Genomic DNA, 15024 nt, shown 5'->3' with positions numbered 1-15024 from the left:
CGGTCCGGCGGGCGGCGCGGCCGCTGGGGAGGCGGGAGGGGGCGGGGGGATCCGGGCCAGCCGAGTCGGCCGCGCTTCTTCGCCCCTCGCCGCGCGCGCCGCCTGCTTCTCTCCCGCGGGAGGCGCCGGGGAGCGTGGCCGGAGGGGCGCGGGCGGGGAGGGGGGGCGAGGGCGCCCCGGCGGCCGCCTGCCTGGACGGGCGCGGCGGCGGGGCTTGCGCGGCGGCGGTTCCCCTCGGCTGAGCAGCACCATGGCTGGGGATGGGCTTGGCGGAAGGTGCCGGCGGCGGCGGTGGCGGCGGCGGCAGCAGCAGCAGCTTCCCGGAGCGCCGGTGGCGCGCCCTGCTCGGTGCTAGCCATGGCAAATGGCAGCGGCGGCGGCGGCGGAGGCGGCGGCGGCGGCGGCTCCAGCAGCTACTACTCGGGCGGCGGCGGCGGCGGCGGCGGCAGCGGCAACATTAGGATGAACAGCCCCATCAGCGGCAGGCTGAACACGGACTCGTACTCGGCGCCCGCCAGGGCGTCCAACGCGGTCATCATCCCCATGACCATGGAAGTGCCCTGCGACAGCGGGCAGCGCATGTGGTGGGCCTTCCTGGCCTCGTCCATGGTCACCTTTTTCGGGGGTCTTTTTATTATCTTGCTCTGGAGGACCCTCAAGTACCTGTGGACCGTCTGCTGCCACTGCGGGGGCAAGGAGAAGGTAAGGCGGCTTCGCTCACCTGCCGCGGCTCCAGCCCTGCTCCGCTCCTAGCGCTTTTCTACTCTGGTTTAGCTCGGGGCATCTTCCTCGGGCCGGCCGGCGGGCGGGCGCTCTCTTCTCCTCTTATGCAGACTGCAGCCCTGTGAGGTAGGTTGGGCTGAGAGAGAGCGCGCGCCTAGCCCCGCAACCTGGGCTCGGGGGTACTGGAGAAAGCTGCAGATCTTGGAAGTACGTCCACCAAAGAGCTAGGGCTGAGCTGGCCCCGTTTTTGCAGGCTGGGTGAGAAACCTGGATATATGAAATAGCCCTTTGTTCCAAACTGTCACTTGGGATCCCACTGAAGGCAGTTCAGCTTGCAAGTAAACATGAGTACAAGTGCAGTTGTGTAGCTGATCCTGGGCATGTTAATGTTTGCTCAGAAATAAGCTGGACAGAGTCCGAAGCCTCGGGCATCCCCATGTATATTTGGGAGTGATTGTTTGAAGGATTCTACATAAGTAAAAATCCTTCTGAATTCATTGTGGTACTTAGCATTACAGCCTTAGTTCCAAATAAAATCCACTGGACGAGGCCACTTTTGTTCTCTCGGATAGTTTTTCAGCTCTGTCCAAAACTGTTTCCCTGTGGTCCATTTCTTTCTCCTACACCTCCATCAGTTATTGTTCTTCATTTACTGGAAAAGTTTAAGCATTCTTTGGTGCTATATTAAGGAGGAAATTTTTTCTGTCTGAACTAAGTTGACTCTAGGTGGATCCCTGAATGGAACCTTCTTACCATCTGTTCAATAACTCCTTTACCTTCCTTGTTTGTCGATGCCAATTTAAGGACGCTGTGATCCTGAAAAGCCAGATTCCGAGGGAAGTTGTGTAAGGTGGCAGTTGTGTAAGGTCCCACACGGAGGCTTCCTTCTGATAAGATGTTGGAAGTGAAGAATACATGGTTGGGGTCTTCTATCTTGTCAAACAATGCCTTCCCCTACCTACGGAAAGCCCACAAACAGAAGGAAATGCGGCTTGTAATAATAGACTCCACAATTAATTTGTTCTTGCTGTTAACGCTGCCAAATCCTCCTTGTCCATGTATGGGTTCAACTGTTTGGCAAAGTTTAACATTTTGACATGTCCATGTCAAGTTCTACTTGATTTAGCCATGGCCTGTAAAGGATGAATGAATACGGAATCATAAATAAGCAAATACGCTCAGCAGCCCCGCTCCAATTAATACAGACTCCAAATAAGGGTCTTCTAGTTCACTCAGACCACCGTAGAATTAATAGAGTTGAAAATAATTTGGAAGGAAAAGGAGAAGTGCAAATGTGATTTGCAGCAGTTTCTGTGGCTCAAGGAATAGTGTGAGCAGGATACTTGAAAGAAACAAGAATATACAAGAGGATACTCAGCTAGTATTTTAAACATGGCATGGTAGACTTTTCCATTTGTATTTGGATGTCCTTCAGGTGCAAAATTGAATTTAGTCTACTTTTTTCAGAAATGGTATTTCTTCAAATTGATAGGTTCCTCTCCCTCATTCTGACTCCATTCCCATTTCATTCCAAAGAGATATTTATATAAAGTCTTGCTTCTGTTGATTAGACTTCACACTGAAGCATTTGGAGGGCTCTCTTTTCCATGACTGTAATCACCTCCGTGTGAGACTGTCATTGAGGAAGGTTTTCAGAAGTGCTGGAAAGGCAAGCAAATTTTAGCTTGCCAAAAATGTTGCATTGATAAGACTTGTTCATATTGATTCCCGTCAGATGACTACTGAAAAACATAGGGAAAAGAGAAAACCAAATAGACCATCTGAGGCTACTGTGGCCAAAATTTTGAGCTTCTTAGCATCTCTGTATTTGATCCACTTGATCCATAATCTTTTATCTGGAATTATAGTCTTCTGAAAATATTTCTTGGCATCCTGTGAGGTGACCTTCCAGTAGAAGCCCCATGGAAACAAACAGAAATGGTGTTAAGGTGTTAAGGACTTCATTGGGGTTTGGAGTTTGCAATGATATGCTCACTGACTGACCGAAGTTGGAGATGCTGAGTCTTTGCATGCTTAATTTGTAAGCCTCATCGATTTCAGTGGAGGTCATTATGGTGCATTCTATATCTGGAATACTGTACAGTTCTGTTTGCCATATTTTAAAAAGGAGATAGCATAGTTAGGTGAAGTTCAGGAGAGGGCAGCTGGAATGATTAGGGGGTTAAACTCATTCCAGTGAGAAAGGGCTGGAATGCCTGGGACTCGTCAACTTGAAGAGGGCAACTGAGAGAGGACATGATTAATGTCTACAGAATCATGCGTGATACGGGGAAAGTGGACAAGGATCAAGTTTTTCTCAAGACTAGGATCCTATGAGGCTGACTAGAAGGAGATTTAAAAGTTGCAGAAAAAAAAAGGAAGCACTATATACAGCACATAAGTGACTATTAAATTCATTACAAGATGCAGTGATGGACAGCTTTAAAATGGGACTAAATATGTTCATGGAAGCCAGGTCTTTCTAGAGGTATTGGCATTGAGACTCACTGTTTCCTCTGGGTGAGAGTCAGCAGCCCCCAGATAGCAGCTGCTGGGAAAGGGTGGTGGGAGAGGGTATATCTCCATCTCTTGCTTCTGAGCACTCCAGAAACTCCTGGTTGGCCATGGTGAGAAAGAAAATACTGGACTAAGATGGGCCTTGGGCTGTGGTTCACATTGCTTATCTGGACAGTTGTGCTTATGAACTGAAGAAAGGATGCTATTCTTGAGTCCTGTTAAACTGAATAATCATAACCAACATGTCTAGTAAATTTCCATGAGATTGAAGCATGCCAGGGCTATAATACTAAATGTCCTTACCAGGCAGTAACTGTTACTGAAAACACTGCGGGGCTTACTGTACTTCAGAGCAGACATACAGAAGATTGTTATTTTTTTTTTTCTGGATCAGACTCTTTGTTCACCAGCCTTTACACAACTATTATTGGTTATCCCATTGATTTTGATAGGACTGAAGTGGTCTCACTCTGTGAACAATTCTAGTGTTCATTTCTTTCACAGATCTTAGAAAATTGTCAACCTCCTCTTTTAGCAAAGCAGGGCCATATTCTGTCACTGTGCCTAAGTCAAGTCAGGTTGAACCTGATTCCAGGTTTTTTGATGTGATGTGGAAGTAGTTTGCCACTGCCTTCTTCTGGGATATTATTTTGACTTCCTAGTACAGCCTACAATCTTAGGATTTCCGGGAGGGCTCCTACTGAAGTACCCAACCTTACTTTGGTTCCAACCCAGGCAAGGTCACCCAGAGCTGCTGTTCACTCTCTTGTGTGTAGCAACAAAAAAGCTCTGAATTGTAGTGAACAAGCGAGCCTGCTACTGTGGTTGATGTCCCACACTTCTCTTTTTCACTACTTCTGAATTTCTGCTTCTTGAACTATAGGGGAAAATAGCCAGTAATTGAACAAAGTTATCTACGCCAAAAAACTTAAAAATAGTTGAAGTAGATCAAATCTGGTTTACTACCAAAAAAAAAAAAAAGTATACAAACAAATGCTTGGGCTAAGTTTCTTGTTTTCACGGTATGTTTTAATTGGGATGACTCTTGAAAAGGAAAACATAACTTGTTTCTTAAGATAGTTGCTACGTTTCTATTGGTTTTGCTGATCGTGTTCCTTGTGCATTGACTGTCCCCTTCTAATTGGTCCTGAATTCTGGCATGCATTTTACTTAAAGAGCCGGTGTATATGTGGAATCATTGCTTGGGGGTGAAATGAACCTTTTGTTTGTGACTGCTTGTTCACGAGGAACATGGATATAGCCCTGAGGATAAGGAATGCCGTCTTTCCTGTGCTTTTCTGTGGGGGGGCGGGAGGAGGTGAGATGGGACTGGGAACTCTGTGTCCATTAGCCTTTTAGGGCTCACTCAGTCCTGGAACACGTTGGTTTAACCAAAATACATCAAGAGATCAAAAAGACACATTGTGGGAAGGATTATGTGGTTTAGGGAGAGAAACAACCCAGCCCTTGTGGAAAATCCTTCTGCTTTAACATGACTCTCTTTATATTCTTTGCTTCACATCTGGCCTGATGAAACAGTTCAAAGACGTTCAGCCACTTGCTAACTCTTTTGTGACTGGTTTGGTCCTAAGACAGATATTGATTCTCTGTGGATTTTGGATTCTTGAGGAGGACTGTTGATGTCACTGGCAATTTCCTCTCCCATCAATGCTACTGACTGTTTAATAGTGTTACTCCACAAGTGTGCCGTCTGTTGGTTATCACTGCTTGGTGCAGAGTCGGCACATAGGAGGTGCATGATTGTTCTTGACATGCCATTCTGCTTTGCAGGCTAGGAAACAGAGTGCTGAATACTTTATTTATTTATTCTTTATTTGCAAGAATACTTTTTGCCCCCCCCCCAAGTGTTAATGCTCTCAGTGTGGCACCTGACAGGCAATTGTGACCTGTCAAAATAGGCCAGCAGCTGGATATTTGCCTTTTTACATTTTTTGGATTGTGAATGGAAGAATAGATCTGTTTCAGCTATTCTTGGCACATAGATACACATAAAACACACCAGCCTTTTAAATATATATGGTTGCTAGGCTGCTGTCATGAGCTGACATTCAGCTATTGGATCCCCTGCTTCCCCTGAGATAGGTCTTCACCTAGCTTACAGTGTGGATTTTTTTTTTTTAAATTTGGAAGGAAAGGGGAAAGATGATAGAAATAACACAGCAGTGGAATATTATCCCAAAAACCATGAGAGCAATCTGGAGAAAGCTAAGTCACATCCAAATAACTGGGCACCGATTGATTTCAACTATATCATTTTGTGCATTTATTTCCCATTTTTATTTTTGGGGGCAGGGGAGGAGGTCAGAGTTAACTTGGCTCTTAAACTTCCTGTGGAAGAAAAGGCATTTTTAAGCCACAGTTCTCTTTGGAAAACTGAAAAGGTGGCCAGCATAAATTGGGGGGAATTCTTACGGGGGAATTCTTACTAGGTTCCTATTCTTTTCTTCACCAACAATAATCCAAGGTGGCTGGGGTGATGCTCCAGCTGAAGAGGGATTCTTAAGGTGATACATACAGTCCCACATGCAGCTAAGATTAAGCTCCTGGGACAAGATGTGTCTTTTCATAACTTTACATCGCCACTCCAGGCCATGCTGGTGATGCTACGGCAGTCTTGAACTGGGTCAGTCGGAAGGCAGTCTGAGATTGGACAGGGAGAAACAAGCTCAGATTTAATCCTACACGATGGCGCTGTTGTTCATTCATACATTTCTGGGCTTTCTGAGAATACTCTTCCTGGTAGCTGCTCTAGACAGGGTTGTGTAGGAGTTGGTCTGTGACTCTTGGTTCCTGCTGACACAGCAGATGGAAGCTGTGGTTTGGGGGAGCCTCCACACAGTTCCAGTGGTTCCCCAGTCGATTAGGAAGCCATTGGAAAGAGGAACTCATGCTGTGATCACCACAAGGCATGATGACTGCAACACATTCTCCATGGGACTGCCTTTGAAGGAGATTTAGAAGCCCTAATTGGTCCAGAATACAGTGACCAAGCTGTTGGCTGGTGAAACGGGCTACTGAAGAATTACTGTCATTTTGAGGTTGGGCTGACAGGCTCAGTTCAAAGGGCTGGTTATTATTTATAAAGCCCTCTTTGGCATGGCCCCACAATACATTAGGGACCACCTTGCAAAAAAGGATTTCCATTCTCTAGAACTTACTTCCCTGGAGGGGTGTTTGACCTTGATATTACTCTCATGCTGAAAGGCCCCAATGATGACTTTAATTTCAGTAAGCCTTAGTAAGACAGTGGGCAGCCACTGAGTTTATTCTGGATTGCTATATTCTGTTTATGTTATTATGTTTGCCGTGTACCTCTCAGAGTCTACAAAGATTGGAGCAGTATACAAAAAGGTACAAATAAACAAATAAAGCGACTTGCTTATTCCATAACAATGAACACGTACTTCAGTTGATCATGTTGCAATATGTTAATATATTTGTTGGAGGAAATGTTGTAGAACAGGCATTCCTACTAGAAATTTCCTAGATAGTGCAAATGAAAACCATATTCACACTAATTGGCTGCATTCTCAAAACAAGATGAATGCACCAAAATCCTAGTGCTGCTAAAGATGCTCAATTTAGCGAACCTTGGTTGGTTGGTTTGTTTTGGTAGCCCACAATGTTGGGTGAACCCAGCATGTTTGGTTAGTTTATAATTCAGTTAAGCCCAATTCATTCAGTAACGAAGTGTATTGTACTGTATAGATGTTGCTTTTTTTGTTTGGTTGCTTTCAGCATAAAACAACAGTAATTAAAGTTACCCCTTGGCTGGCTAGTTGCTTACCCATCATAGATCTGTTGCCACTGGATTGTCCTCATCTATCTGAGCCTTATTACTTTCTTTAATTTCCCTTCTACTGTTGAGCCGTGCTAGCTTCTGACTTGTGTTGTGTCAAAATTGCCTAACATGTTTTATATACCATTTTCCCCTCTCCGTTCTTCTTCCTGATGGTCCCATCTACTTGTCCTTAGAAGATCAGCTCTTTTTTCTTGCTATGATGTCATGGGAGAAGGAGGAGGAGGAGGAGAAGGATAAGAAGAAGAAGAAGAAGAAGGGGAAGAAGAGAAAGAAGAAGAGGAGGAGGAGGAGAAGAAGAAGAAAGAGGGAGGGGAAAATAGTTTACTCCAGGAATGGATGGCACAAAGTGGAAATGACTGTAGATTTATAGGTGATCATTCCCTGCAGTAGAGAGCCAGGGTGGTCTAGTGGTTAAGGCAATGGGCTAGAAACCAGGAGTCTGTGAGTTCTAGTCCTGCCTTAGGCGTGAAAGCTGGCTGGGTGACCTTGGGCCAGTCCCTCTCTCAGCCCAAGAGCCAATCAGGCGTGGTATGAGAGTTCTAGTCCCGCCTTAGGCCTGAAAGCTGGCTGGGTGACCTTGGGCCAGTCCCTCTCTCAGCCCAAGAGCCAATCAGGTGTGGTATGAGAGTTCTAGTCCTGCCTTAGGCCTGAAAGCTGGCTGGGTGACCTTGGGCCAGTCCCTCTCTCAGCCCAAGAGCCAATCAGGCATGGTATGAGAGTTTTAGTCCCGCCTTAGGCCTGAAAGCTGGCTGGGTGACCTTGGGCCAGTCCCTCTCTCAGCCCAAGAGCCAATCAGGCATGGTATGAGAGTTCTAGTCCCGCCTTAGACCTGAAAGCTGGCTGGGTGACCTTGGGCCAGTCCCTCTCTCAGCCCAAGAGCCAATCAGGCATGGTATGAGAGTTCTAGTCCCGCCTTGGGCCTGAAAGCCGGCTGGGTGACCTTGGGCCAGTCACTCTCTCTCAGCCCAACTTGGTGCAATGTAGACTAGCCTCCTCGTGGTGCACCCCGGGCAACATGACTTGTCACGGCTAAATGGTCTAGACATCTGGCTGCTGGACCTCACAAGGATTTCCCAGCAAGAAAAAGCAGCATGAACACCGAACTGCTATGCCATATGATTAAAAAGAAAAATCCCTGCAGTGCATGGGAGTGATAGCAAGTAGGTGACAGAACATGAGCTGATGTCCCTAGCCTTCAGTTCTTTACTTCTCTGTGAAGGCTTCTCAGAGGAATAATGTTATCCAAACAAATTAAGTTCTAAGACCAGGCAAGAAGGGACCATATTATAGAAGGTGTGGATTTCCTTCTGGAAGAAGCGGGTGGGCTATTCTATATTACACACCTTTTTCAGCACCAGATTAGTTTAGTTGTCATGCTTTCCCCCAATGAACCCTAGGAACTGCAACTTTGGCAACTGGAAATAATCTTTTTCTGAGGGTTCTCAAGGTCTTCCTCCTTTCATAGAACGATTGTCTCCTGGATGGTCACAGAGCAAATCGTAGCTGTGGGGGAAGAAAGGTTGAAGGGATGGTTAGATCTTGAAAGAACTTCTGATATTATCTGATGCCGAAGGATCATATATGATCCATAACAGTCTTGGATGTGGTTTAAATAAGACCCAGGGGAAAATTATTCAAATGTCTTACTGTGTTTCCTATGCATGGCTGCCCACACATACACAAATAAATAAAACACAGTCACTTAAAAATAAGCAAATAGATATGGCAAATACAGGAGACTCTTTAGGTATGTTAGGGTAGATAGTTTTGTAAATTAAAAACCAGTTTTAATAAAAACCACTTAATTAGAACACAAGAGTTTTCAGGACTTGTAATATACTGTATATTGATGATGCGATCATGGGGTCATAACAAAAATAGCATAATAATTCCTATTGTTTCATCTTTTCTGTCTGGGAGACCAACATTCTAAGTTTTTATTGAATGCCATGGACAGGAAGGGTATGACCAGTCTTTGGCATTTAATACAAGCTGCTGTCTTAGGTGGTGACAGTGAAAATGCTTGCCCGTGCTTAGATATTAGCTTCATGCAAAGCTGAAAGTGTGAAAGGTTTTTCATGTAATACCTTGACAAATGCAGCCTTCTCTTCAGTCCAAAGCACTTTCAGTTACTCTGAATAGTTGCATTGAAATCCTGTATTTCTTTATTGTTTTCTATGCGTGGAGTTCTCACAGCAGAGGGGGAAAAATCCAAAGTGATCAAAAGTCAAGCAAATGCAATATACCTCTTTACCAGAATGCAAGAAGGAGGGAAAAAGTAGAATAGCTTGACTGAGAACCTAAGTGAGAAAATTTATTTATTTATTTATTATTCCAATTTATATCACCACCCATCTCCCCCTTAAAAGGGGGACTCTGGGGCCCAAATGCAAAATCTCGTTTTTACTCCTACTTAGCACAACAAAGCACCTGTTTCACAAAAGGCAAAGTGATAGTGATAAAAAAAGCATATGCAACATATTAAAAAACCAAAATCAGCCAACACTGAGATGCATTGTAGGCACATACAGCAAAGGAATCACATACAGAGTCATACACAGCATGGATTAAGCTCCTTCCTCATTGTTCCTTACAATACCCACTTTATTTTTAACAATTTTTTGGGCAGGTGCAAAACATTCACATGAAGTCCTGGGCTACAGCCACCTGGCATTTTGATTTTTGAAGGATATAATACTGCAGGCAGAAAAGTCATCCTCCTGTCCCGCTAACTAGCAGAAAGATGCCCTCTGACAGTTTTTAAAGGACTTATTTATAATCATATTGTTATCCCTCCATTATTTTTTAGTCCACTCAAGGTGGCCCACAACAATCCTGTGAGAAGGGTTTAGCTGAGAGAGGAGGAGTGGCCCAAGGTCATCCAACCATCTTTTATGCCTAAGGAAGGACTAGAACTCATGGTCTCTTGGTTCCTAGCCCTGCACCATAGCCACTACACCAAATTGGCCCTTAATGACATTGAGGGAATGCTGTCATGACATTGTCTTCATCTCATTCCCAACCCATCACAGTCATGGCTTAGATTTGTATTTAAGGGTTCTTTTGTTAATGTAAGATACCGCATAAGTGATATTAGGGATGGCCCATCTCTGGCTACTTTATGGCTCTGTGGGCATGTCCTTTCCCTAGTGGTGACTGGTCACAGCTCTCTGACCATTTTGGAGTTGTTGGAGAGACCAGACTCTTGGCTTTCACAGATTTATCTGCTTGATCAGAAATACTGGTTAAGCATGATGTGTGTTCCTTTTATATATGGCTTTATGCACTTCTGAAAACACACAAGACTTGTTTTCAACATGTTTAACAGTCTTTTGAAAGAATGCTTGGTTTAGCTGTTAAACAAAGACTGGTCCACAGAAACTGGAATCAGCTTCCATCAGCTGTTTGTTGCTGGTTCTGTCCCAAGTGTGTGCACTAGAGATTTTCTGTAGCTTTTACAAATCAGAGGACCATGTGGCCGTATTTGGTATGATGTTTAACACTTACTAGTGGTGGTAGTGCCATTTTGCATACTTTATGGGCTACTTTTGTGTGCTGAAAGTTGCTATTTCATTGCAGCACTTCCTGATTTGGGATAAAGGAGAACCAACATGAAAGGTTTGCTTCCTTCCTTTTAGACTGGGGTTCTTAACCTGGGGTAGAAAGATATCAGGAGGTCTTCAATGGAGGAAAAAAAACTTGGATGGAGGAAATATTAGGTTATTTTCACTGTTTATTTTATGCATTTAAATACATTTTTCTCAGAAAAGGTCCGTTGGTTTCATCTCAAAGGAGTCCATGGCCCCAAAAGATTAGGAACCCCTGTTTTAGACCAAGGAACAAATCACGGGTGCAATCAAGGGTGAATCGATGATGCTGGACTTGGCCACTTACCAACAGCAGTGACATTCTCTTGCCAGACCACAGACAGTGGGGTGAGCTGGAGAATACTCCTAGAATGACTGTTTCACACAGCCTGTACTCTTCCAGTGTGTGTGTCTTCTGTTAGCTGTGCTGTATTTTAATGTGGGCGTAGTGAACTTCCAGAAGAATACTACATGCACGTTTTAACAAACAGGTCCAGCTCTCTTTCAGAAAAGTGCTAGACTCATATTCAGAAATAGCCTGAGGGAAGAGTGGCTGGTCTCTCAGGCATTGTGAAAAGCAGCTAGAACTTCCATTTTTGGGATCCACTCACAGTTGTCTTAGCCTGCTTTACCACCCATTAAAGTCCACAATTGGTGGTCGATTTTCCTTCGTTGATTGCCAACCTTGTTACTGAGTCAGAATAAGGGTCTGTTGTCAGGACCATGCAATTTATGTGACTTACTTTTCCCCTGACCTGAGAAATGTATCTTAACACAGCCATGAAGAAGAGCCAAGTGCAGATGCAGAGATGCACAGATACTCTCTTGTTTGTACAAGGGTGAAAAAGAGCCCAGAGTCTCTCCTTACTCTCGACAGAGGTTGCTAATGGTTGTTAGTTTCTAATGCCATGGTGAATGGAATCAGAAGTATTTTCAGCTGCTTCACTGCTGGAAAGACAAAAGTGGATGACTTTGTTTTCCTGCAAACGAAAGAAGGTCTCTTGAAGCCCACCAGTCAAGTGATCAACACCAGAGGAAAGGCATGAAAGGCATTAGAGCAGAGGACACAAATGAGAGTCCTGCATCAGAAGATGCTGTGTTGCTAGTCCCAAATGAGCCGCTATCACAGGCCAATTCTGGGCTACCAACAGGCAAACAACAATGTACCAAGCTTGCAATGTTCTGCCTGATGCCTTTGTTACTGCTGACCCAAGGGGAAAGAGACACAAGGAGGAAAGCCAAGAAAAGGCAAGTCTGACTTAAAGAAGTGTTGTCAAATGATAATGTCTGAATTCACCGATAAAGGCAAACAGAGGTTCAGATTCAAGGTAATAAAACTAATTGACTCTAGAGACAAATCCCTGAGAAAAATTGCAGTGGTAAGGCTTTCTGCTTCACTCTACCATGTAACCAAGCCAATATGTCTAATCAGCTATGGTATCCAAGGTTGATCAGCATGGCATCTCTGAAGGCTTTAAAGTAGGCAGTAACTTAAAAGTATTTTAGTGTACATTAAAATACCCATTTTGTTCTTTGCATCATGTTTTACAGTATGTTGCATTCCTTGTAATCTTGATTATAATGGTGGTTGTATATTTCTTGCTGCCTTTTTGCCTGTTTCTGTTTCCATATTTTAGTTCAGTGTTGATTTAGGGAATGCTGTGCTTCGATCCGTTTGGTTGAAACATTTATAGTGTTGTCCTGTATCTGAGGCATCTCAAAAAAAGTAACTCAAATGCTGTTCTTTTGCTCACGTTTTTAAAATTGTTTTAATATTGCATGCCGCCTAGCGTTGCAGTGGAGTTGGGTGGCCTTAGAAATTAATCAATCAACCAGTTTGATTAAGGGATAAGATTTCTGTGGAAGTAGGTTACCCCCCCCCCCCCATCATTGTGTGATAATTATTTCAAACATCTGAAGAATAGAGGTGGGCAGGTTAGATTTATTTGATTTATATCCTGCATTCCTTTTCTGGTGACTACTCAAGGTAGCTAACAAAGTTAAAAACATAATCAGAATGTAAAAAAAGAAATCAAAATCACAGATTAAAATTACCAATAAAATAATTACTAAAAGCATTTAAGAAGGGTTAATCAGAACTGCTGGCAGGCAAGACCATTAAATCCTTTAACTGTAGTAGAAGCTTTGAAAAGGATTCTGTGAAGCTTTGCTCAGCCAATTGTACTGCTCTCCTTCCCATCCTTTAAAGAGTGATTCAGTGTTTGTACATTTTTCTTTAGGTCACTATCAGTAAAAGAATTTTGCTTTCATTAACAAGAAATTTGCTTTCATTAACAAGACAAGAAAGACAGCTAGAAATTCAGATGGGGGGCTAAAATATCCTTGAGTGGTCACCTGCACCTGGAGTTTTGCTCCCATAGGGATTTGGCTTATGGGTTCCGGGGTGGCTGAACATCAAACTTATGTGAGGTCAAGCTGGCATCTTCCACATTTGCTAATCACCAGTTTTTAGACCCATTGCAGCTGCTTTGGTGAAAACAGATGTTTTGGGGAGTCAACTTGCCTTGCCTTTGATCTAAATTACAGATGGGCTTAGGCTGAAATATTCACAACCCAGAACTGTAGAGCCACTTCAGAAGAATAAACTAATTTGCTTATTTCAGTTGTAAGTTTCAGTAAAGGACCAGAATATTTTTGGAACATGTTTCCATACTGATCAGGAGCTGGATCTCAGGGGCAGAACTAAATGAAATGCCACAGTCAGCCTATGGAGAAGCTGCCAGCATTGGCAAAACAGGCAAGAATGGGCAATAGATCAAATAAAAGTACCAAGAAACAAATACACATATAAGGAGAAGTTCCTCTGCCTCCATATAGGCAAATGTTCCAGGATGCACAGCCAGCCAGTGTGGTGTCATGGTTAAGGTATCAGTCTAGGAACCAGGAGACCATGAGTTCTAGTCCTGCCTTAGGCACAAAGCCAGCTGGGTGACCTTAAGCTAGTCCCTCTCTCTCAGCCCTAGGAAGAAGGCAGCCATGGCAAATCCCTTCTGAAATCTTGCCGAGAAAACTGCAGGGACTTGTCCAGGCAATTGCCAGGAGTCAAGACTGACTCAAAGGCTCCAAAACAAACCAGGATGCAAAGTGGTCATTGCCTGAAGGGGACTCACACTGTCAAGTAGGATTTTGTTTGATTAAGAATTCACTAATAGCGGTGTGCAGATCAGCTCCAATCCAATTCAGATCATTAGTTCCAACTCAAACCAGTTCAAACCAGTCTGTTGGAGACAGGTGACATCCAAATAAACAAATAATTTTTTGATCCAATCCAGTTATCCAAACCTGTCATGATAACAGCATAGGAGGGGACAGCACACATCATGGTTGTTTTGCTGATCTGCAAACTTGACTCTAGTTTGTAGAACAAACTGTGGTCAGAGCAAATCTTTGCTTAGCTTTATCTGTGAACACTGTTATTCTCAAAACACATGTTTATTTTTTGTACAATAAAAGTCAAATTTCAGCTGCAAAAGATCTCTCGTATGTGCCAAGAAATTTAGTATTTATGAATGTTTAATTTCCCTATAATTGAAGAGAAGCTCAGTTCTGCAGTGTTGATAACTTAATGCAGATCTAGCCTTCAATTACTTTGGTTATGCCTGCTTTAGGAGGGGAAGACCTAAGAGAACATTGTAACTCTGCTTTCTAAAGTCTCTGAGACTGAAACAGGCTTTTGAAATTTCCGCAAGTCTTTGCTGAAACACTCTAGTAGCTGAATTTTGTATTCGGTACTGAATTCCATTCTCTTTCAGCTACAGCTCCCTTTTGTAAGCATACTGAATTTATGGACAATGTTGAAAAAAAGATGGCTCAGAGTTTGTATACTTTCCTATGTGGCAAAATGGTAGCTGCCTGTTTGCCACAGGTGAATATAAGAAAAGGCAGATTTCTGGATGTTATCTTGGACACTGAATGCTTTGCAGGAATGGTTGAGGATGAAGAAAAATGAAGGGGAGAAATAAATAGACAATAGAAGACTGTTGTGGCATACATGTGCATTTGTGGGCAGTGGCAACAAGCATGTGAGAAGCATAAACCTCCAGCTACTTCATGCACACCTACATTTGTTTTGACTTACTCTACTTCTGTTGAAGGCCATAGATGCCAAGGATTGATTCTGCTAGGAAAATAATTGCGTATTAGCTCACCTGTGCTGATGTGGCATTTCCTCTGTAGCAGTACAGTCACACTTTGAAGACATTGCTTGGTTTTGCAGTTCTTCAGCAACAGATTTTATGAATGAATCATCCCATGACAGCTTATTAAAGATGGAAAGCTGAGTAGCCAAATCGGGGCACTTGAAGTCATGCAACTAATGCATCAAGTGGGTGGGCTCAGGTTATGGTTAATGGG

General features: G+C 43.6%; 1 protein-coding gene across 4 annotated transcripts in view; it reads left to right on the top strand.

Annotated features, from left to right (window-relative positions):
- Window positions 1-342: 342 nt before the first annotated feature.
- Window positions 343-15024, top strand: part of KCNMA1 (potassium calcium-activated channel subfamily M alpha 1) — a 542368-nt gene continuing 527686 nt past the window's right edge. For all 4 annotated transcript variants that reach the window (XM_063307681.1, XM_063307680.1, XM_063307683.1 and 1 more), the window contains exon 1: window positions 343-702. In XM_063307681.1, coding sequence (XP_063163751.1) covers window positions 358-702 — 345 coding nt within the window. In that variant the 5' untranslated portion in view covers window positions 343-357. The remainder of the gene's footprint in view (window positions 703-15024) is intronic.

This window comes from Candoia aspera, chromosome 6 (genome assembly GCF_035149785.1).
Source record: "Candoia aspera isolate rCanAsp1 chromosome 6, rCanAsp1.hap2, whole genome shotgun sequence".
In the NCBI taxonomy this organism is placed as follows: domain Eukaryota; kingdom Metazoa; phylum Chordata; class Lepidosauria; order Squamata; family Boidae; genus Candoia; species Candoia aspera.
Note: the sequence above shows the minus strand (reverse complement) of the source record. Positions and strands in the feature narration are given on the sequence as shown.